Below are 23749 nucleotides of genomic sequence, written 5' to 3' on the forward strand. Positions count from 1 at the left end.
GCAAAGCCAACGCAGGGAATGAACGGATGCTGGAGGGCAAAAACCTGTTCTGATAGCAAAAAAGGGACATATTTACAGTCCTTGGGGTTGAAGCCTGGGAGAGGTTGTGGATTCATTAATATCAGTGGAAAGCACGCGCTCTCGGCACTTTGCCGGGCATGAAGAGCCGCACGCCAGGCGCCCCGGCCCCATCGCTGACGGGGCCGCAGCGGGGACGGGGGAGCTCGCGGCGCGGGGAGGCTGTGCCCAGGTTTCAAAGTGCGAGTAACAGCGCCTTAGTTAAGCTACGGCTTGATCCTGCCTACGTTACAGGAAAATCCGACCAAAACGAGCCGCACAGCAAACGCCCCGACCGACACGCAGGCCCGCGCACACCGCTGCCCGCCGCCTTCCCGCGAGGGCTCGGCCTCGGCCTCGGCACCCGCCGGCACCACGGTGGGACCGGGGACGCCGACACAAAGCAAAACAGCTGCAAAATTTCCATTTTTCCAAATGCATTCGGGAAATCCTCTTTCCGAAGAAATGCCACGAGTCCCGCCTCACCGAGGAGCAGCCCGGGGAGGGCGGAAGGACGGCGGGAAGTCCGCAGGGTTTGCACACCCGAGCGTCGATCCCGCACCCGGGCGTCACGACCGGCCCCCAAATTGCGGGGGGCACCGCGAAGCCCGCGCCCGCCGCCGGCCCCCCGCGCGCGGGACCCCCCCGCCGCCCGCCGCCGCCTCTTACCGGGGGCCGCCGGCGCCTCGGCCGTGCCGCCGGCCACGATGAGGGACTCGACCACCTTCGCGCGGAGCTCGGGGCCGGCCTCGGCGCTGCAGGGCGGGAGGAGGGGGAAGAGGGGCGGCCGTGAGCGGGGGCTCCCGGGACGGGATCCCGGCGGGATTCGGGCGCCGGCCTTTATCGCGGCCCCGCGTGTGACGTCGCAGCGCGTCGCCGCGGGAACCGCTGTGATGTCAGAGGGCCCCGGTGTGTGTGTGGGGGGGGCTCGGCCGCCCCCCTCCCTCCCCCTCTCCCTCCCCCTCCCCGTGACACCCCCCCCCCCGTGTGCCCGGGGCCGGCGGGCTCTGCGGGGCAGGATTTTATCTAAACGCAAGGCAGGAGGGGCAAAAAACCCCACTAAAAAAGCCAAGCAAAGGCGACACCCGACTCGGGCCCTTGGGGCAAACCCGCGCGGGAGCAGGGGCCCCCCGAGCGCTCTGCGTTTCGGGCAGGGCCGCTGTGCAACCCCCCCACCCCCCCCGGCGCGCGCCTCACCTGGCGAGAGCGGGGCGGAAGAGCACCTCGCCGAAGAGCTCCCCCAGCAGCCGGGGCGCCAGGCGGCCGCCGCGGCACAGGCGGCAGAAGTGGCGCGTGAGCTCCCGCAGCAGCAGCCGCTGCGGCGCCGCCAGGCCCGGCCCCGCCAGCACGGCTCCCGCTCGCTGGCCGCACTCCTCCAGGCCCTGCGTCTCTGCGGGAGCGGGAGAGAAAGCTCAGCGTCGAAGGCCGGCGTCCCCCCCGCCCCGCTCGCCTCTCCCGGGCCGCCCCGCAACGCTGCCGCTGAGCCAAGCGCCCGCGGGCACGCGTGCGACGAGCTCTGCTGGGGCTCTGCTCCCCGCCGTTCAGCCCCCCGCCCTTTCCCCTCCGGAAACATCGCTGCTCCCCATCACAGCGGGCAGCAAGGGACGGAGCCGCTCACCCAGCGTTGGCCGCGTCCCTCTCTGCCTCCTCTCCACCACTTAAACGGAGGAGTAGCACAGCCCCGGAGCAGCCCTGCACCACCGCTGCCCTGGGAAAGGCAGGGTCAAGCGGCACCAGGTGCAGGACATGCCGAATTTACAGGTCCGGCCCCTGCAGCAGAAAGGGCAAGCTGGGAGGAGAAGGGCTCCTCGGGAAAGAAAAGGCTGCGAGCGCGAGGCGCCCCGGTCCTGCCCTGCCCGCGCCGCTCGCGCTTAGCTCGGGGGCAGCTTGCCAGGGAAAAGTCCCGCTGGTCGCCCGCAGGCTGCCCCGAGGTGAGGGAAGCGCGGTGGGGGCACGGCTCGGGGGCTGAGCCGCGGGAATGCACAGCCCGGGCAGGAGGCTCGTGCTAAATGATACGTCGGCGCTCTGGAGGCACCGGCTTTTCTTAAGCTGACTATATGGACGGGAAAAAATTCTCCGTAATGCTGCTGCTGCGTGCGTGGAGGGAGGCTGGAAAGGCCTGGGAAGTTCTTTGTTTTTCTGCTTGCACCTTACATCCCTGATGTCCCAACGTGCGTGGTGGCATTGCACAAGCATGTTGCGGCAGGACCAGGGCTCCCCGATCTCCCAGTCGCCCTCCTGGCCGTCCTCCTTCCCCGCCTCAGGCCGGCCCTTTCATCTGCCGGGGACAGGAAAGTCCCCGGGGCTCTGCTGCGCACAGCCAGCTTCAAAGGTCGGATCCTGCGCGGGGCCGTGAGGCTGAGTCAGCTCCCTGCAGCTTTTTGCACCAGGGCTGTGGTTTGGCGGGTGCCCAGCTGGCTCCAGGCACCCATCGGTCCCTGGGGCTCACATGCACCCGGGTGCTCCAGAGCCGGAGGCATCACGGCTTTGGGGGCCCCCACCAAGCAGGTCAGTGGCGCCATGGGCGGCTCCAAGCAGGATCCAACCTCGGGGCTCTTTGCACCTTGACCGTTTCCACCTGCCACCCTCCGTCCCCAGAGCTGGGTCTCTGCGGTTTCCAGCCCTGCCTTGGGGGCCCAGGTGGAGGAGGACCGCAGATGTCCTCCTGGAGCTGGAGCTGCCTGGACCCCCGTAGCTGCGCTGCCGCAGCAGTACGCTGCTAGCTCTGTGCTCCCAGGGCCACGCAGCTTCCTGCCGGGAGCAGGTTCACGTCTGTCCGGGTGAGGGCCCGGAAGGTGTCACAGACGATGTCTCAGCGTGGAGCTGGACATCGTGTGGTGGGTCCCTTCCAGTCCTCCCCAGCAACCCAGCCTCAGCCTTGGCAGAAGGAGGCTGCTTGCAAGGGCAAACTGCCAAAACCCAGAACCGTCTCCTCAAAGAGTTGCATTTTCTTTTTTTTCTAAGCCCCAGAGAAATCCCCGGAGGTTTTCGCCTCGGTTCCTGGCTCCATCCTCCTCCTCCGTGTTGTGCAATGAGCAGAGATTGCTCCTGCGCAGGAATCTGAGGAACTTGGGCTGCAGGGGAAAGACGCTTCCCTTTGAAGTAGCTTAACGAGGCAACCTGACTAATTGCTTTCTAATTGAGTTTTTATCCTTGGGAGGGAGGCAGCCTTTGATTTCTCCTCTCAAACGGGTACGGGGAAAGACAGTCTCCATGCCACCAGCCCCCATGGGCTCCAGCAGGAGCTGGCCGAGGGTGTTTCTCCACGGCCCCGCGTCCCTGCGTGGGGGAGGTGAGGGGACGGCAAGGAGAAAATCGCTGCTATCCATCACCTTCTCCCTCCGGAGGCCACGAGCAACCTTTTCCTACGAGGACGCGCGGGTCGCCATGTGTACGTGTGCATATTCCCGTGCCCACCCGCACCGCGGCGGCCTGCACCCACGCAGGGAGGCTGCCGGGCCGTGTAAGGGGGTCTGGGCTGGCTCGCAGGCGCGCGGCGAGGGGCTGGGGACGGCTGCACACAGCGGCTGGCAGAGGTGGAACACGGGGGTTCGGCAGAGCTCTCGGTGTTCCCTTATATATCAAGCCCGTCGGCCCGCTCCGGGGCTGGGCAAGGAGTCTGGGGGAAAACCCAAGCCTGTTTGCAGAGCAAGTGGAAGGAAACGACGGGGGGAGGTTCGCACTGCTGGGGGCTTGACTGCAAGCCAGCGCTGTCCTCCGTCGGCAGCAAACTCCTCCGGCCTCAGGCGGACCAGGGAGGGACGGCCGGGCTGGCTCTCCACGCTGCTCCGGCCGCGGGTGATCTTTGGGTCCCCGCCAAGCCGGGCTAGACCATGAGCTGCAGACGTGCTCCTCCGGACCAGAGCAGGAAGGTTTCTCCTGGGGATGGCGGACACTGAGCCGCACCAGCAACCACCAGCTAGTGCGAGAGGGGAAAATCCGATTTGAGAGGCAGCCGGGGAGGCAGGAGCGGGATGCAGGTTCTCAAGCACGGCAGCTCTCTTGCAAGGTACATGAGGGCCCGGCCCTTGCCTTGCAGTGCCCATGGGACTCATCTCAGAGGGACGACGGGGTGGAGACGGGAGAAATCCTGGCCCAGGTTTTCGTCCGTGGTTTCTCTCTACCAGAACTCATTTGCAAAGCGTTTTGTTCCAAGCTCCCGGTTGGACAGACCAAGGACTCCTGTCTCCCTTTACTGACCTGGTTACCAGCCCTGCGCCTGTCGCTTCAGAGAAAAAAATCAAACAAAACCGAAACCTTAACAATCTCACATATTTGCACAGAGGCTGAAAAACTTGCAGAGACCTGCAGGCACTTCCAAATCCTGAGCTAAAAAAGCGGAGAATTCTTCTATGCCCATATAAAGCCAAATCTTGACTAGATTACAGTAAAAAATTCCCAGGCAGCAGAGCCAAAATATTGTAATAACGCTTTCTTCCTGGGCCAGTATCAGAGAGACTTGGCAGCCGGCTGCTCTTCTGGCAGGGCCTGGACGCACCGGCGCTGCTCACCGTCTGCAGCAGCGGCACCTCGCCCGGGTCTCCGGGAGGGAGAGGGCTGAGGGATACGCAGTGGGATTTGCAGGGTGCACAGCGGGATTTGGAGGGCGCACAGTGCGACCCAGCCCACCGCGATGGTTCCTTCCTGGGGTGTTTCCTTTGGGAACCCCCGAAAGACTGGGAGGAGGTCTGTGGGGCAAAGTGCAATCCAAGCGCCACGCTCTGATGTCCCAAAATCTCCCCACGGTGGTGTGTCTGGGCAGGAGAGGGCCCCCGGCGCTGCAAGGTGGGTCTCCTCCAAGAGCAGGGCTCAGCCGCTTGCTGCGGGGTGGAAAGCCGCGGCGTCCGGCTCGGCTCGCAGCCTGCGACCGTCCGAGGAGGGAGCCATGGGCTGCGAAACGCCGTTGTCCTCATATGGCTCCTACCGCGGGAGCTTTTTCAGTCTCCCGCAGGGATGTGGCCGGCCTTGCCAGCGGGAGAGCTCGGCAAGGGCCGGGCAGGCAGTGGGCACTGCCGGCCTCTGGAGCGCTGCCTGCCCTGTTCCCATCCGGCAACACCTCTCGCTTCGCTGGAGCATCTCCCGAAAGCTGCTGGGCAGCACACGCAGCTCCAGGCCAGGAGGATGCTCCTGGCGGTCCTGCTCCCGCGGGGCCGTGGATGTGGCCGCAGCATGGGCCGAGGGGGATGGAGCCAGCAGCTGGATGGGGGACTGCTGCCGCTGGTACATCTCCGATTTCTCAAGCAAATCCAGTTCTCCTTGAACTATTTCTTTCGGGAAAGGTCTGAGCGTGTCCGTGTCAGCAGGACTGTCCCTGCTAGGAAGGGACCGGAGCACTGGGCTTAGACAGTGCCCAGCCAAGCAGGAAAAAATGACAACACCCGCACTGTCCTCCAGGACAGTCCTCGTCCCATCGGTGCCTCCGCCCCAGCAGCGGGCAGCCTGCCTAACCCGCGGGCGGCCTGGAAAGTCCCCGCTGCGCTTCAGCGACGCGCGAGGAGGGACGGCGGGCGTCGCTCGCTCCGGGCTCCTTTCGGCTGCAGGACCAGCCCGCGCCCCGGCTCTGCCCCCCGCCATCCTCCCAGCTACTTCTGGATTTGCAAAGCCCTTCAGAGATGCCTCGTGCCGCCTGCCCGACCGCCAGGCCGTAATTTGCAGCCCCCCAGTGTATAATCAGGGTGTTATTAGTCACAATGATTTCCGGCAGCACCTGGAACAACCATTTCCCAACTGGACGGATAGAAAGAGGGAGCCCTGCTCCAAGGAGCGCAGGGAATAACCACTGGACAGGGCGGAGGGGGAGAGGGCCGGAGCAGCCCATGCACCCGCTGCCCAGATCTGCTCCTGACGCAGCTCCAGGGAGGGGGCCGAGCGCTCCCCAGCCCCGTGAGCCACACGTGAGCCCCCCTCGGCAGCGCTTCCTGGGGCTCTTCCAGCCCCATGACGCTCTCCGGCCCCTGAGGCCCCGGCGATGCTCACCTTGGGCCAGATAGAGCAGGTCGGTGTAGACGGCCGGGTGGATGACGGGAGACGGGAGCTCCTGGAGGTACCACGTCAGGGCCTCCGCCAGCGTCGGGGCATCGTAGCGGTCCATGTCCACGGCGGAGGCATCTGCAAGGAGAGACCCGGGGGATCCTCAGGCCACGGACACAGCTATGGCGCTGCCCCTCCGGAGCCTCCTGGCCTTGTTTCCTCCTCCTGGTTTTGCCCCCTCCTGTTTTTTACCCTCTGTTTTGCGGAGAGGCCTTTGCTTTTCCATCCCTCCACCCCCGGTGGGCCCTGCCCTGGAAATCAGTGCCCATTCCCACAGCCTTGGCCCAGTTCCCCGCGCAGGGCAGCCCGTGAATTCATCTCCACGCACCACCCAGAAAATATTTCTGCCCTAGCTTCAGCACAGTGGCAGAGCTCGCCCACCCCCCAGGCCCATCTCCTGCCCCTCAGGACGAGGAGCCGGGCCCCAATCCCACCCGAGGAGGGGCTGATTTTAAAAATATATCGATCAAAGCTCATGCTTCATCCCAGTGGAGAAGCCCACCAATCTGCCTAGAAATAAAACCTGGCAATTGGAAAAGATGATGCAACACCGAACGATGCAACACCGAACGATGCAACGCCGAACTATGCAACGCCGAACGATGCAATGCCGAACGATGCAGCGCTAAACGATGAAACACCAAACGATGCAACACCGACTGATGCAACACTGAATGATGCAACACCAAACGATGCAACACCAAACGATGCGGCACTAAACGATACTCCCCGTGTTGCCCCTGCTGGGCTGCTTTGCAGGGCTGATGCAGGGTTACGGCACCCAGGGTAATGCACGCTACCGAAGACAGGCATCGTCCCCAACGACCCCAAAATGCTGCGAGCGTGGCCCCGGCTGGCATCGCTTCTGCCAGCCCTGAAACGCAGCTGTGCCCGGGGAGGCGGCGAGGGATGCTCCCGGGACATGCAACACCATGTCTGGGAGAACCCACGTGGGAAAGGCTGAGCTCATCCGAAATCGAGCTCAGGATGGGGTCAGTGCTCGGAGAACTAATGTGCCATGGAGCGGCTGGAGCCAAAGGGTGGGACGCGGCCGTCTGAGCCCCGCGGCGGAGCCCGCGCAGGGACGTTACTTCACCGCGGTCCAGGGGGAAGAGCCCTTTCGGCCACCCTTTGAGGCATTGCCTCATGCGTTTTTCTTGGAGGTCTCTCAGCCCCGGCCAGGCCGGGAGGTGGCTGCCTGGAGGGTGACGTTCCCTTTCGCAAAGATCTCGAGGTTTCAAAATCTGGCTTTGATTCGAATTGGATCCCAATGCAAACATTTTGAAATTCTCCTCGCAGGAGAAATCTCGGGGAAAGAAAAAGAAGAAAATCCCTAGATACTTGGGACTGGCTGACATGTTTTGTTTGTAGAAACCGAACCTCTCTCTTCTTCTGCATGGGAATATTGGGGAAAAAAAGCAAACTTTGCACTTTCTTAAAGGAGGTGTTTCAAGCCCTGAATCGTTGATATGCTGTGATTTATAAGTGAGGCGAGGAGTTTGCTGCAGTCAGAACCTGCTCACTCCCTTCCTTTTCCCGTCTCCTGGTTTTTATCCCAAAATGCAGATTTACCAAAATCAGTGGCATATTAGGAGATGCCCCATTTCCAGAAAACTGGCATTTTTCAACAGAAAAGCGCTTGAGTCTCCAACCATTTTGACTGGCCATCTGTGGCTGCGCTCCCTTCCGGGGACTGGGAGCCCAGGGGATGACGTTGGAAGCCAAAAATAGCCAAGAAAAGCTATTTCCTAAGGAAAGGCCAGGGAGGTGGGGTTGGGAAGGGGTAGGAGCTCCCTCGAGCTCCGACCCCCATAGGGGGCCTCCGACCCCCATTTTTGGCTGAAATCCCCCAGTGCACAGCTAAAACCTGGGGGTGCTGCTGTTTTTTCCCCTGCTTGGGGAAACCTGACGTTTTGGGTTAGTTTGCCCAACTCCGGCAACGCACTTTGCCTTCAGCACTGGAGAAACAGGTGGCTTTGAAGGGGCTTCAGATGCTTCCTGGAGGGAGCTTGCCCAAAGCTTTCCTCCTCTGAAGGCCCAGCGCGCTTGCGGGGGGTCTGGTGGAAACGCGGAGCGGTTCCCACCTCGCCGATAAACAGCTTCTCCTCCCGGCTATCGAGCTCCCGGCTTGACGCAGCCGTGAGGTTTCGTGCCCGGCGATGAGCTCAAAGGACGCATGTTTCCACTTAGCAGCGGGCAGGGAGTAGCAGTAAGTGATGAGCCGTTTGCTCAGAAACGGATCGGTTGCATTCCCGCAATCTTAGGGGTCTAATTCCGCTGGAAAACAGCTACGTTGCGGAGAGCCGCTCTCATTAGCAGCATACTGCCAAGGCCCGGGAGCAGATTCGGGGCGGCTGAGCGAAGGGGCAGGTTTTGCCAGGCCCCGGGCACCCGTCCCCATGGCGGTGGCCAGCCGCAGCTGCTGACACAGAGGAGATGCCGTCATTTCAGACGGCGCGCTGCTCCGAGCGGGATCATCGCCCCGGCCTGGCCGCGCTCCAGCCGGGAACGACGTTTACCTCCTGCCATGGAGACGGTGTTTTTCTTCTTCATTTCCTGCCCTGGCATTGCTGCTTTGGGTTATTTTAAAGAGGCTGCTGATGGGCAGCTGCATTTTAACAAAGAGGTCTCTTTGGGAAGGGGAAACGCCAGATGTGCACACATGTGCATGCACACACATGTGCAAACGTGCGTGCACACACGTGTGCAAACATGCACACACACACATGTGGGCAGCCCTGCTCCTGCTGAAATCCCTGGCAAAGCCTTTCTCCGTGGAAAGAGCTTGGCCTCCTCCTGCAGACCAGAAACCTGGTCTCCAGCAGCTCCAGTGGGTCAGTCCTCGCTCTCAGGGCGTCCCTGGCACTGGGGTAAAGGAAACCCACATAAAACCAGGATCTGATCCTGCCCCGCACGGCTGCTCATGGTGGAGCGAGACTGGGGGACGCGCGCAGCGAGCGTGGTCCGGCCTCTGAGGGCGACTCCGTACCAGGCAAAACGGGGGGCTGGTGCTGGCAGGGCCGGGGGCTTGCCGTCTCCCTGCCCGCTGCGGAGATTTTGGCTGGGACCCGCCGCTCGCCGTGACCTTAACGATGCTCGCACAGATTGGGAAAAGCAGCCGCAATCTGTTTCTGAAGTCGCGGAGGCGCCGTGGATTGGCTCTGGCCCGAGGCGATTAGCCCCGGGAGCCGGCGCTGCCTAATGAGCTCATTTGCATCGTGCAAACGGAGCTCCGTTTCCAAGCGAGACCCAGAAACATCCCAGCACCCGGAGGCGTGCGCTGCAGAGCCTCCGCAAAGAGGAGAAGGGGTGAAATAACCGGCGCAAAAAGCCGCGGGGGGCCCAGCAGACCGGAGGCCGTGGCTTCGCCAGCGTGGGCGGCAGGAGGCTGCGCGGCGCCGGCCACCTCGGCGGCTCCGGCCGGCGGCCCGGGAAGGGTTAACGGCGGAGGCTTCCCAGCCAATTACCGTCCCGGCCTGACCCGGCGGATTCTGCTCGCTCCTTATCGGAGGGAGATGATAACCAGCCCTAAGAAGTTAATGATGCTGCAGGATGAGTCACTGCTCTCCTGCCGCTCTCCAGATGTTGCAGCCTGTTCCTGGAGGTCCCCGTCCCTCGCCGAGCCCTGGGTAAAGGAGAGGGGCTTCCCATCCGGGTGCCCGCGGTGCCACAGAGAGACGGAAAGCCCCCCAAACCCTCAAACTGAACCCCCAAATGACCCCCCGCGCCGAGCAAATGCCGGCAGCCCGGCTCGCTGGCGTGCCTGCAAACCGAGCCGAGCGTCTCCGGCGGCTGGCAGGGACCCAGGCCCCCCGCCAGCGCCGGCTGCCGACCCCGCCGCTGCCACGCGCCTCCGCTTTCGCGCCGAGGAGGAGGGAGGCGGGAGGAAGGAGGGGACGGGGTGGACACCTTCCCATCCGGCCCCGCTAAGCCAGGCTCGGCCGGGCTTCTTGGGGACCGAGCCGGGCGCTACCCTGGCACCGCTGGGGCTGGGAGTAGCGGGGCTGCGGGAGCGCGGAGGGGGTCGGGGGGCACCCGGAGAGGCTCCGTCGAGGATCAGAAGCGGGAATAAGTTTGGGGAGAGGAAAGGGGCGCCTCCAGCCCCGGGGACAGCCGCTCCGATCCCCGGAGCAACTCCTGGGCAGTCCTGTCCCCAAAACATCCGAGCTGGAGGGAAAACGTGACGGGCGCAAAGGGCCCGGGGCCGCGGCGGGAGCTTCACCGGAGGGAGCAGGAGCTGGCGCCGAGGCCGGAGCGGGGCCGGGAGCCGCGGGGCCAGGAGCCGCGGGGCTGAGTCAGGCCGGGCAGGAAATGCCAGGACCTCTCCCGGCAGCTGCAGCTACCCGGGGGAGGCGTGAGTAAGCCGGCCCCGTGGCGCGCACCCAAATCGCCGCGAGTTTCAGTAAACGCGGAGGATGTTTAGCCAAGGGACGGCAGGGAGGAGGCGGGGGGGGGCGGGGGGGAGCCGCTCCGAGCGAGAGGCTTGAGCACGTCCGTGGCACCGAGCGGCTCCGCCGTGGGGCCTCGCGGGCAGGCGGCCCCGGCGGCGGTGGCACGAGCACCCGGCTCTCCCGGGGACCTGAGCCTGAGCGCTAAGCCTTGGCCCCGGCCAGGTGTTCCCGCCTCCCGGGAAGCCCGCGGCGAGGATTTCCCCAGGGAATTCTGCACGGAGCCGGGGAATTTTTCCCCGGCTTTGACTCGGTGTCTTTGCAATGCCCCTGGGCCAGTCCCTGTGCTGGGACCCGGCTGCGCCCGGGACAGCCCCTGCCGCCCACGCGGGCCCCCGAAAGCCGGCGAATACCGAAATACCCACTGTGGCCGGGGGGCTCGGATCGCCTTTCCGCCCCGGAGCCGAAAATGACCCTGCAAATGAGCTGAAATGGGGGGAGCGCTGCGGCATCCGCACACGCGGGAGCAGCAGGAGGCAGCGCTGGGGCCGGCGCGGGGGGCAGCGGGGTCACAGGGAGGCACCGAGGCCCAAGCCTCGGCCGCTTCTTCCTCCGCCTCTCGTCACCACCAAATTTAACAGCTGAACTCATGCCTCTCCCCGGGCTCTGACGGCCGCCGCGTTTAATTGCGCTGCAGGTATAAATAAAAAGCGGAGGAGCAGCGCCGGGGCGCCGCGGCTCGGGGAGTAAAGCAGTCGCGGTGGGGTTAAAGGCTCGGCCGGGGGAAGCCGGGTGCCGGAAAGCAGGACCAGCGTCCTCTGAGGTCTCCATCCCTCGCTGGCCTCGCCGGGGGGACGAGGACGTGGGAACGCAACCGCCCCCCTGCATCGCAGCCGGGAGCGCTCCCTGCCCGGGCATCCACTCGCGAAGCCGCCGGGCCCACCGCAGCCTCTAATCCGTGCCGAGCCCTGACCTAATTCCCGGGCACGTGAGCGTGTCTCCAGGCAGACCGCGGCTGGAGATCAAAGCCGGCAGGATGGCAATGCATGGGCCTGGCACGCCTGGAGACAGCGGCTCCAATCCGCCTCTCCCCGGTGCAGGATTCACCCCGACCCCCGCATGGGCTGGGGCAAAGCGTTGCAGGAGCCCGTCTGCCGGTGGCTCGGGCCTGTGGGGATTCTCCAGTGTCTAATAAGGGTTGAGCACATGCACAGGGCTCTCTCCTCCCCCTCAACAGCTACAGGACCCCTCTGTCACACTGGGTGGCATTTGGGGATACACACCATTGCAATAGTGTGAGCTTTTTATTTCCCTTAGGAAACCGGACTGAAGATGGCAGTGGCGGGGTAAACAAAATAAGAGGCCACTTCTATGCTTTTCTCTTCTTTTTCTGCCTCTAATAATTTCTCTGCGGCTCAAGCGAAGCTCCCGAGAGGAGCCTCTGCCTCGCTGATGGCCCGCAGCCCTTCCGCCAAGGGACTCTTTGCTAAGTCCCTTTTCGGTGCCGCCCCGTGACTCCAGCCCCTGCGCTCGGCCGTGCGTCCCACGGCCCCGCGGGCTCGCCCGCTCGCTGTGCAAAACGCCGAGTGCCCTAAAACAACTACTTCTGCAAGGCAGCTGCAGGCCCGGCTGCTCTCTCCGTCCACGCTCCACGCACGGGCCGGCGGCAGCGCGGCCGGCGTCACGGGGAGGCTCCCAGCTCAGCGGCCCGTCTTTTTCCCGGGCTGCTTCAAGCAAAAGCCTTGACTAGGGCTGTGCTCTTCCTAAATGGACTCTGTCTTTGCCTTCCCTTCTAATAATCATTTCTCTTGCGTCTTTCAGCTTGAAAATACCAGATTCGGGCCACAGGCTTTCACCAGCGGTCGCGCTCTGCTGCATGGTGGGATCCTCCCTGCTCCCTGGGCAGCGGGGACCACGTACGGCTAAGTTTCGGTATCCCCGGCTTAGGTTAAGCAGGCTCCCCTCGGCCTTCGCTCCCGACACCATGCGCACCGCCAGGCCGGACCTAATGCGACTCGGCTGAACCTGCCACAGGTGAGGGCTCTGAAAAGGCCGGGCACAGGCTAAGGCTTCAGTCGGGGCGGCTCAGGTGGGCTCCCGCTTTGCTCAGACACGTGGGGTCCCCAGCTCCCCCGGGGCAGCCCGGGCTTCGCGCCGTGCTCTCCGGCAGCACAGCAGTGCTGGCACGGCCCCGGGCGCACGGGGTTTTGGGTGCTCCTGCAGGGACGGGCGCACGGACCACGAACTGCTCCCCGGGCTCTTTATCACCATGCGTTTTCGTGCTCACACGTTGCATTTCCACGCCTGGGTGCGAGGCAGCAGCAAGCAGGAGGAGGTTGCAGAGGGGACTGCTCGTGCCCCCGTCCCCGCCATCCAGCTGGAGCCAGGATTACCCTGACCCTTAAGGCTCACAGGAAAAAGAGTGGGGAGAACACATCGCTTTTTGTAGGGCAGTCCTCTGAGCCTCTCCGAGGAAGGGTCCTCTGCCCATCGCCGCGGGGCGGGATGACCCGGGCCCCAAGCGAACGAGGCCACACACCAGGAAAAGCCAAGCTCCTTAAGGAGTTGGGGCTGGGTCAGGGAGCCACCTGGCACGGATTTGGGCAGCACGGCGTGACCCAGGGCCCCTGCTCCCCCTCGAGACCTGTCCGCTCTCCCCATCGCCCGTGCCGGGAGCAGAGCGGCCCCGCTCGGGAGACGGGCGGCAGCCGCGCCAGGCAGGAACAGCGCAGCAGGGTGAAATGACTTTTCCGCGGTGCGGCGTCGGAACGGGAGACAGGGCAAGGACCGAGTCCGCACGTTGCTTTCGGCACGTTGTCGGCAGCCCGGCCTCGCCCCTGGATTCACTGCGCCCTGGCCGCCAAACCCCACGGGCCCACGCTCGCTCGCTGGCGGGGAGGACACGCAGGGGCTCCGGCCCTCCCGGCAAGGCGCTGGCGGAGCTGGGAACCGACCCAGAAACCCGCGTCCCCGCCGGGGACCTCGCCGCTGAAAGGCAACGGCCCTGCGGTTGCAGGTGCGAGAGTCGTTTTCCCCGGGAGAAACCTCCTCCCTCCCCACGGAAATTTAAGACAACTGTTTTTTTTAGCGTAGAAAATGCCCTGTTCTCTTTGACACATTAAGATTGGGGTTAGGAAACCAACACCTGAACATTTGCAGCCCCTACTCCCTTTTCCTTGTGCTTTCTAGCAGTTTTCCTGCCACGGCTGCCAAATACCAGCATAATTAGGGCATTCATAGGGAAGCCGAAACCCCCGGTGGGAACCCGACATCTCTTCCCGACACCCGCTTTTCTCCGCAGCCGAGGCCCAGCTTCGGTTCCCAGCCAGTCACCTCTCTGCCAGCCCCGTATCGCGTTTCTCCCCATTCGAGTCCAAAAAGCTTGACTTTTGCATACGGGCTGCTGAACGAAGTGAGCTCCTGGCCTCAGATACGACGGAGCCGACCGGGAGCGTGGGAGGAAGAGCAGCGCGCCCCTCGCCTCTGCCCCCTCGCGTGCACCCTCCCGAGCGGCCGCAGCGCTCCCCGGCTTCAGCAGGGGCGTTTCGCCCCACTGAACGTGGTCCGAGCCAGCAGCACCCCACGCACCCGCACAAGGACCAAAGCGGCAGCCGGACTGGGGCGAAGGGTTCCCAGCCCTTGGCAAGGCCAACGGGGAGCGCAGCCTCCTGCCTTCCCCTCCTCCTCCTCCTCCTCCTCCTCCTCCTCCTCTTTCCCAGGCTGGCCGGGAACCAGTGCGCACCAGGGCAGCCGGCTCCGCGGGCAGGACGAGGGCCGGGATCCCAGCGGGAGGCACCGCCGGCGAGCCCGAGAGCCCGGCCAGGCGCCGCCTGATGCCGTGGGAGGACCGGGGCCGGGCGCCTGGAGCCGGCCCAGCGCGGGTCACGGGGCTGGAGGTGGCGCAGGCTCGGCTGCAGCTTGGCGCACGCCGGAGCTGGCGCGCCGGCTCGACGGGGCGGCCCCGCCACCGCGCACGTCCGCTGCCCCGCCGGCAGCCTCGCAGCGAGGGCAGAGGGTCACCCCCGTGTCCTGGCGCGCAGCCACGTCACCACGCCGCGCGCCGGCGTTTTTGCACCCTGTGGCAGGGACGAGAGGGGCTCCGGGCCCAGCACCAGGTCCCTGCCCCAAGCCGCGGCTGCACCCATCCCCTCGCCACCGCGCATGCCCCGCGCTTCGGAGCGACTCCCGGCCCAGCACCAAGGAAGCGGGTCATGTTTCCGGCTGCTTTTAAGAAGCAGGCAGGTAGCACAGGGAAATGCACCCTCTGGCTGAGACCTAGCAAAAGCATGACACGCCACAGCCTCATCTAACCCGTGGAAGTCCCTATGCAGCAGCTCGCCCAGTGGAGGATGAGGCCGGGGCTGTGCAGCCGGCAGCCGGCACGTGAAGGAGCTCTGCTGGCACCCAGCGCTGCCGAGCTGTCGGACAAAAGAACTTTTACGGATCGGGGCAGGAGGAACCTGGAGGAGATGGGGGACGGGTGCGAGTGGGAGCACCAAGTCGCTCGGGGGCCCAGCAGGGGTTTTTCACGGCTGCCTTTAAAATGGCCCAAAAACCAGGATGGCATTTCCCTACCCTGGTGCTGGCTCCCATATCCTGCTTCTAAGCAGCCAGCAAGCAAGGCGGCTGCTGTCGCTGTCCTGCCCATGCGAGGACGGGTCTGGGCACGACCGGCGTTCCCGGGGCGTCCGGCTGTCCCCGCTCCCGCAGCCTGCGTGCAGGACACGCCACGGAAGGACTGACGGCTGGGGCTCCTGCCCCTCTGGCTGCGCCTGCCGGGGATGCTGCGCCCGGCCACGCACCGGGCCCGCTCGGCTGCGCGGGGAGGAGGGGAGGCCCCGGCTCCCGCGTGCTTGCAAAGCCAAACAAACTTTCTGCGCTCTTGCCTCTTCCCCCGCCAAACCCCTTCTTCCGCGGCCTCGCTGCCGTCGGGAGCGCCGGGCTCCCGCGCCCCTCGCCCCATCCGGATGCGGCGCCCGGCGCGGGGGGAAGCGATGAGCTCGTGTTGCTTTAGATAGCTCCGCCGTCGTGTCCCTCCTCCCCGGCCGCACGGCCCGGCGCGCCACCGGCTCGGCTCCCGGCGCTGGCCGGATCCGCGCCTGCCGCCCGGGGCGGCCGCGGTGCCAGGACGGGACCGTGCACGGCTGGACTGCGCCCCTGCCTGGCGCCACAGTGCCGCCCTCTGGGCGCCGCAGCCAAAGTGATGGAGACCCCCCCCTCCCCCCCCCCCCGGCCAGGGGATCTCCTCCGAAATGCAAGCAGGGTGCAGGAAGCAACGCACCCCCGGCCCCCGGCCCCGCGCCAGCGCCGGGCACCCCGGTGCCTCCCGCAGCGCCGCTCCGGGGTCGCCCAAGAGCCGCGGGGAGAGCGCAGGGGACATCACGCGCGCAGGGAGCTACAGAGCTGCCTAATCAGGGCCCTAACGAGGCCGCTGCTGCCTTCTGCATGCTCCGAAGGCAACGCGGCGGCGGCAGCAGCGCCCCAGCTTGCGCGGCAGCAGCACCTCCAGGGCCCTGCTCCTGCCCGGGGCCAGCGCGGCTGCGCCCAGGCCGCGAGGAGGGACGTGGCTACGGGACTCACCTGTCAGAAGAGCCTGCTTCAGCTCGGGGTCGCCCAGCGAGCCGGCGGGCGATCTGTAGAGCACCTCGCCGTCGACACCTGCGGAGCAGCCGGGAGGGAAGGGTCAGTCCCCAGCCCCGAACCCCCCCTCCAGCGGCCCTGCAGCTGACGCTGGCGAGGGCTGATGCTGCTGGGAGCGCCCGTCCGGCCGGGTCTCCTCGCCCGCCTCGTGCCGCCTGGGGCTGGCGGGCACAGGGAGCACGGGAACGGGACCCCTCCATGCCCCGAGACGATGCTCCGCGGGGCAGTTGCAAACAGCCCGGACCTGCCCCGGCACAGCCGCGGAAACGAGCCCCCGGTCGCAGCGATGCCCGTCGCAGGTCATCCTGGTGGTCATCGCTCCTGCCCGCCCACGTATCCCATCTGGAAGGCTGACGGTACCTTTTTTTTCCAGCGCCTCAATGAGCCTGGCTACAGTCGGCACGGCCTGCTCGGGGAAGTTGGAGTGCTCGGCGAACTCCACCTGTCCGGAGAGCCCTGTCACGGAGAGAGAAAGCTTGGAGCGGGGTGTCCTGGTTTTCCAGCTGTGCGCGCACCGGCAGCATGCGCTCCCAGCCCTGGTGTGGTGCTCCAAGCTGGCCCCCCCCGAAGTCGCTGCCTCCAGGTCGCCTGCAGGAATTCAAGCCGTCTTTCTCGGGCGCCCCGGGACAGGATCAAGCTGCTGCTTTGGCACAGCCGCAGCCAACGCTTTGGATCACGGATGTCCAATTTTGGAGAACTTCTCCCTTATTTTATCCTCTTTTTGCAGTAAAAGCCAGCTTTGGGGACTCAAACACTCCCTGCGTCGCAAAGACCTGTTAGCGCACGCTCCCCGGCCGGCGGGGCAGGCATCCAGCCGCCACCGCGGCTTCCCTTTACGCCCAAAGCCCTTCCCCACGCCTCCGGCCCCGAGCTGCCACCGCGCGCTGGAGCGGATCCAGCAGAGCCTTGCCCCGACACGGCGCCCGCCCGCCCGCCCTGAAAGCGGGCTCCCCCCAAACGCACGGGCCAGCCCCCCGAGGGCGCCAGGAACGGCCCCCTCTAATCGCCCCCGGCCCCTGGAGGCCCCCAGGCGGGACTGGGGCCGTCAGACGCCCCCCAGCACAGGCAGGGCTCCCCGCGGCTTGGACTCGCTGGTGTCTGCAACGGGGTTGAGCCCGAGCCTGGGAGGGGCTCGGCCCCACCGCGGAGCCGGGGAAGACGGGTCGCCCGGGCTTTCCGCCGCCCGGACCGCCTGCCGTGGCCTCTCCAGGGGCTCACAGAGGCTCAGCCCTCGCCGCGGTAGGGACACCTGGAGGCCGCTCTGCCCAAACGTCCAGAGGGGATGGGGCACGCCGGCATGGGCTGGCACAGAGCACAGCTAGGGGGTGCGCGGGGGTGGCGCCGGCCCCTCTCAGCCCAGGGGTCCCTCGGCCGCCCGGTCGCCTGCTGTCCCTCCATCCCGTCCTGCGAGATGGCCCAGAGAGCAGCCCGCGGGAGACCTCCCGGACGCCAGACGGGGGGTTATCGCAGGAGCTGTCAGCTTCAAGCCGCGGCCTTGCACGGGGGACGCTAACGAACGTGGCCTTGCACAGGGGATGCTAACAAACGTGGCCTTGCACGGGGGACGCTAATGAACATGGCCTTGCACGGGGGACGCTAACGACCGCGCTCAGGCCGGACAGACGGCCCAGCTCCGGCCGTCTGCGCGGCAGCCACGAGAGGGAGACAGGGCCGAAGGCTCGCCAGCGCCGCGCGGCACCCCGCCAGCGCTGCGGCACAGCCGGCGGCCGAGGCCCGTCCGAGCTGGGCCGGCGACGGGCAGGGGCACGCGCTCCCGAGCTGCCCGCGCCGGGCCTGCCAAAAACCGTGCCCCATTTCGGGCAACGTCCCCGCTGCGCGCCGAGCTCCTTCCGGGGAGCTTTTCCCGACGGCAGCAGCGCGACTGCTCCTCCACTGAGGTCCTGAAGCTGCCGGCTCCGGAGGGAGCTTTGGAGGAAGACAAGCTAGGGGGGAGGCGGTTTGCCCACTGCGTGGCTCTAATTAACGCCCTTCGTCACGCTCCCGGGCAGCAGATCCAGCGTCAAGGCGGGTTAAATTCACTGGTTTTGCTCCGAGCCTCCCCAAAAGCGCTGCGGAGCGGAGCTTTAAGCATGCCCGATGCAGTCTGCGCTGCCCTTTCGCTTAATCCCCTGGGAAAGCTCCTTCAAATCCCTGTTTTGGCGCTGCTGCCGGGCACCCGGACAACATCCGGAAAGGCCGACGCGTCAAGAGCTCGTTTGCCTGTTTAATGTGGTGAGCGGGTTTGTTTTGATGGAAATGCATTAAAAAGGATCCTAACAAATTAAACAAGGATCCCATGTGACTGCATTTCGCCGTGGCCCGGCCAACTCGCTCATTCGGTTTGCTCTATCTCCAGCTTTTCCTGCCTGGCAGGAAGGCAGGGAGCTCCCTCGTGAAGCAAATAAAACCATAACCATTTTAAGGAAGAAGGAGGAAAAAAGAAAAAGGACTTTGGGCAAGGCAACGCTGCCCTTGACCCCGTCCTTTCCCCAGGCTGGGAGCGTAACGGAGGGCTGAAAAGGGCCAAGCCCGAGGCCCACGTACGCTCCGGGAGACCACGCTGGCACACAGGGACACGGCTGGAGCGTGTCCAGCAGATGGCAGCATCCCCCGTCTATTTACCCCCTGAAAACCGGCTTTATTGGGTTTTCCTTAACAGAAAATTTTAATTTATTTTTTTTTTAAATTTAAATTTTTTCTGATTTTGCCTGAGCCCTGGGGCCTGGCGTGCGGTTCCCAATGAAGTGAGCCGGCAGCTTGGGCTAAACCGCAGCTTTTTGGGGGACCAATGCAGCCTTCTCCCCGCTGCTACCATCGCCCAGGGTCTGCCAAGGGCCACCTGTGCTTCCCAGGCCACGGCATCTCCTGGCCTCCTTTCCCCTAGGAGAAATCCGGAGCGATTCCCCTGAGCTCAGCTGAGGTTGAAATCTGGGCTTTTGGCTCGTTACGGCTGCTTAACACCGATGCACGCGTTCACTGCTGGGGCCAGGCCTCGTTCGGTCGCGGGCAGCGGGCAGGGACCCCCCGCCCCGGGTGCCACCTCCGGGACCTGCCTCTGGCACCCGGCGCCCTTCCGGGCCCTGAGCCAAGCGATCCCGCTGGGGACCAGAGCCGGGCGCTGCTTGCAAGGCCAAAATGTAAAGCACCCAGTGAACGGGGCTGGAGAGCCTTTACACCTGCTCGTGCCTGAGCTGTCCCACTGTCCACACTACAGCACCGAGTTTGCTAGGGCTCTGCCCGGGGGAAGAGGGCTCCTTGCACGAATGACTTTTGGCTGGGGGAGGGGATCAGACCCTGCTTTGCCTGACAAGGTGAGCACCCCGAAAGCGCCCTGCTCCCCGCTGCGATGGCGACGTACCGCCGCTTGCGTACACGTGCCATGCTGCCGCTCGCTGTCGGGGAAGGCGGCTGCAGGAGCGCAGCAGGGCTGAGCTGTCAGCACCTCGCCGCGGAGGGGAGGAAAGAAAACGATGCCGGTGGCTCCTTTCGCCTCGCGCTCGTGCCTGCGCGACGCAGCGAGCGCTCGCGGGGAGGGACGGAGGCAGCCGCTGGGGCTCCAGGGATGCTCCGCGCCCGTGTCCCAGGCTGATCCCACCCAGACGGGAACCAGCTGCAAAGCAGAGCTCTGGCTGTCCGTAACCCTCCGCGAGGAGATGTTTTACCTGCTCCCTTCCCTCGGACTCTGACAGCTCCCTGCGCGCGGGATCACAGGCTCAGACTTCACCTACCGGAGTGGCGCCGCTCCGGGAAAAACACTGTGCCATGCAATGCTGCCTGCCTGAGCAGAAAAGCACGGCCAAACCTCGCCCCTTCGGGGCACCCAGCCCTTTTTACTAGGATGCGCCAAGGCCTCTGCGTTGGGGCACCCCAGTGCCGTGCAAGCCGAGCCCTGCAGCGCTCGGGCCAGCCGGGCTTCCCCGGGAGCCAGCCGTCGCCTTCCTCCGAAACCCCGCGGCAGGGGCACCCGCCAGCCCCCCAGTGCTGCCGAAGCGGCCGTCCCAGCCCTTCAGCCGCTCGCAGTGCAAAATACTGTAGCTAGAGGGATGCAGGCTCCCTGCTGCCACCTTAACGGCATTTCGGAGGCGTACGGACCCTTGCCCGGGAGCAAGGTCCCCCCGGTTTTCTCTGCCAGCCCAGAGGGAAACAGCCTCTCCCGTTCCCAAAGCTGCACCCTGCTCCCGAACCTATGGAGGAGGCGCCCGAGACGCTGAGCCAGCGACTGAGAAAGCTCTGGGCGCCCGCGGCTACGGGCTGCCCCGCTCTCCCCGCTCGAGGCTCCGCAGAGAGGTTTCTCCTCGGCCGTGGCCAGGCGGAGCAGAGAACCGAGGCTTCGTCCAGGGCTGCCGGGTTTGGTTCGTTTGCCTGCCTGGAAGGTTTCTTTTTTTGTCGGATACATTATGCAATTGCTTTGAAATCCCTCCCAGCCTGGCAAGGCCGAGCTGAACATCCCGGCCCACGCTGCGCTCCAGCCCCCGGGGCAGGAAAAGCCCAGCGCAGAGCCGCCCTTAGCAGGGGACTGACCTGCCGAGCAGCCAGGCCGGGACAACGTCTGGGACAACGTCACCGCAGGGCCAGTGCTGGCCCGGGCACTGAGAGCAGCTAGACACGGGCACTGCAGCGGGGCAGAACGGCGGTCGGACGGAAAGGTCCCCGGCCACAACAGGGCTTTCTGGGCACCCTGGGGCTTGCACGGCTCAAAGGGCTCCCGTGTCCTCTGCCAGCGGCCCAGACCCCTTGCCCACCCGCGCCAGGCACGGCAGCGAGCTCGGGGTGCTGGAGAGGAGCGATCCTTGCAGCGTGTCACCTGGGGTGCAGCAATGCCCCCGACACCCCCTTCTGCAGCTGCCACGACGCACCGCGGCAAATAATTCCCGGGGCAACTATTCCTTTGCGGCGACCCCTGCAATCCCATCCCGCTGTCCCCTGCGAGCGGATCCCGACGGGTGCTGCACCCCCGCCAGGGCTGCGCAGAGGGACCAACCTGGGCTCCATGCCCCCCTCGCCGGGCCGCAGGGGGCCGCCCTCCCCCCGCGCGCCCCCCCGGCACTCACCCCAGGGCTGGCCGCCGGGCGCGGGGGTGCCGGCGGGCGCCGGGGGCACGGGCCGGGGCCTGGCCTTGGCCGCGGCGGCGGGGATGCGCGCGGGGCCCAGGTACTCCACGTAGGTGCCGGGGAAGTCGCCGCGCTCCTTGGTGCGCTCGTTGAAGCCGTTGAGCCAGCCCTTGGGGCTCCGCTCGTCGCCGTCCTTGTAGTCGGGGGCGCTCAGCAGCCCGGCCTTGCTGACCATCAGCACGTCCCCGGGGCACAGCGCCAGGTCTTCCTCCCGGTCCTTCCGGTACTCGTAGAGGGCCCGGTACTGCAGCCCGTCCGAGGAGGCCATGGCGATGGCGTGGCGTGGGTCACGCTGCCCGGATCGCCCTGCGCCTGCCGGTGCGGGTAGGCATCGGGGGCCCGCGGCGCCTGCGCGGGGCGGGCAGGCCGGGACGGGGTGCGGGGGCGGTCGTAGGGTCACCGACGGGGAACGGCGGGATTTCCTTCCCTGTGCACGCACAGAAAAGTCTCTGCGTTGGAGAGCAGCCCCTGCCCTTTCCAGGCCACCGTTCTCCCAAAATCGCTGTGGAGCCAAGCCGGTCCCAAAGGCTCAGCAGGCTGCAGGGGTTCGCTCAGGCGTCTGCGCGCAGCCCGGGCATTGCCAGCGCAAGCAGGAGGGAAGCAAACGACGCCAATTCGGGGTCGCCGGGGCGGGTACGAAGGCGCAGTCCCCTTCTCAGCCTGGTCTCTCTCTGCCCTTCATCCGCACATCGCCGGGGATCAGCCCTCCCCAGCCGCGCTGGCCTCTGTCGGAGAGAAAAGCAGCGTGTTAGCAATCCGATCTCTGGCTCGACCCCGGAGCGTGGCCCCGTTCCCCGTCCGAAACACCCGGAGCTGGAACAAGCCCGGCGGCTCGGTCGGCTCCCGCTTCCCAGGGAGTTTACGCCAGCGGGGATCGGACACTGCGCACAAGGAAAGTACAGACGGGAGCCTGGAAAGTAGGGCAAGGGATCAAGCAATGTGCTTTTAAAATAGACTGTATGTGCCGAGCAGCCTCCCACCGCACGCAGCTCCCTCCCAGCAGCTCCAGCGCAGAAACCCGGCGCGGAGCCGGCGGGCGAAGCTGCAGGAGCGGAGATTTCCTTTTTTTTCCCTTTTTTTCCGGATGCATTAAAATACTGCAGCCGCGCGGGGCCGAGGCCGCCGCTCCGCGTTGCCCCGCGCCCCGGCCCCGCGGCAGCCCGCGCCTCACCCGGCGCCCGCGGCGCTCCGCGGCGGCGGCGGCGGCGGCGGCGGCGGCGGCGGCGGCGGGGGCGCGCGGCGGGGGCGGCGGCGCGCGCGGCTCCGCGGTGATGTCAGCGGGCGCCCCCCCCCCCGCGCCCCCCCCCCGCGGCTCCGCAGCGCAGCGCAGCGCGGCGGGGGCGGGCGCTTGGCCCCCGGGGGGGGGGCCCGATTTTACCCCCCCCCCCGGTCCCAATGCAGCGCTGGCAGCGCCTGCGCTCCCGGATCGCCGGAGGGGGCTTCGGGCGCGCAGCAGAGCCCCCTCCCCGCCTGCCGCCCCGTCACCGAGCCGGGCGAGAAAATCAGCGAGGCGGCATTAAACTGAGCGGGGCACGGCTGGATGGAGGAGGCTGGCAGGGCGCGCGTGGAAAGGGCCCGGCTCTGCCGTGGCGGGGAGCGCGCATGGCCAGCCCGTGGCGAGAGAGCGGTGCGGCTGCGTGCAACAAGAGCGCCGGGTCTCAGCTGCCTTCTGGCTGGGTGGGCACCCATGCTGCGAACGGCTCTGCCCTGAGGTGCTTCGTGTCTCTGAGAAGTCACCCCACTCAAGTTTGGGCATGGATGAGCTGCCAAAATGCTTGGGTGCTCGTGGGGCCTGGAGAGGTTGGGTGTGATGCTCCCAGAGGCACAGACTTTGGTTTTTTTCTAAAATCCTTCCTTGTCACACTGCCTTCTCTGAACTGGCGGCTGCTCCGTGTCTTTGCCGCAGGTTGGGCATCCTAAAAATAGATGGTACCTAAAACATGAGCTCTGGGAAATGCACTCTGGCTGAATCCAGGCCAGCACTGGAGCAGCACGGGGGGGCCTGCTGCCCTCGTGAGCCGGGAGCGCTCATCTCGCGCTGGCCGGCCTCCCCCCCACGGCAGCGCCTGGGCGAGCTCGCGGCGGGAGCCCCGAGCACCCCCGCGAGAAGGAAATGCTCTTCGGCTCCAGGGGAAACTGAGGCACAGGCGGAGGCTGCAAGGCTGGTGGTGCATGGCGGAGCGGGAGGTCCGGTGCCTGCTCCTGTGCTGATCCTGGGCTCTGGATTCCTCCTTCTTGCCAGGCTTTAAGAGCAGTTTTCTTTGCGAACCCACAAGGAGCGAAGCCGCTGAGCGATGGCATGGATTTGGCCTGGGGCCGTGGAGGAGAAAGGGCTCGGGAGCACCCGGCCCACCCGGCCCGTGTGGCGAGTGCGCAGCGCCTTGCACTGCGTGCCATTTGCAGGCCGGTGCAACGTGGCCTCACGCGCTCCCAAATCTACGAGGGGACTCGGCCCCATCACCCCCGCTGGCGCCCGGGCCCGGAGTCACAGGGACGGCCGCGTAGGAGACACCGCTGCAGAGG

The 23749-nt window shown here is 65.9% G+C and overlaps 1 protein-coding gene across 1 annotated transcript in view; it reads right to left on the reverse strand.

Annotated features, from left to right (window-relative positions):
* PIK3R3 (phosphoinositide-3-kinase regulatory subunit 3) overlaps positions 1-21494 on the reverse strand; it is an 88695-nt gene extending 67201 nt beyond the window's left edge. The window contains exons 1-6 of the mRNA XM_067301172.1: positions 21167-21494; positions 16476-16571; positions 16056-16133; positions 6034-6165; positions 1255-1447; positions 727-812 (exon numbers count right to left, since the gene is read on the reverse strand). Of these exons, the coding sequence (XP_067157273.1) occupies positions 727-812; positions 1255-1447; positions 6034-6165; positions 16056-16133; positions 16476-16571; positions 21167-21494 (913 nt within the window). The remainder of the gene's footprint in view (positions 1-726; positions 813-1254; positions 1448-6033; positions 6166-16055; positions 16134-16475; positions 16572-21166) is intronic.
* Between the last annotated feature and the right edge of the window lie 2255 nt (positions 21495-23749).

The sequence above is a fragment of the Apteryx mantelli genome, chromosome 8, assembly GCF_036417845.1.
Source record: "Apteryx mantelli isolate bAptMan1 chromosome 8, bAptMan1.hap1, whole genome shotgun sequence".
NCBI classification, from domain to species: Eukaryota; Metazoa; Chordata; class Aves; order Apterygiformes; family Apterygidae; genus Apteryx; species Apteryx mantelli.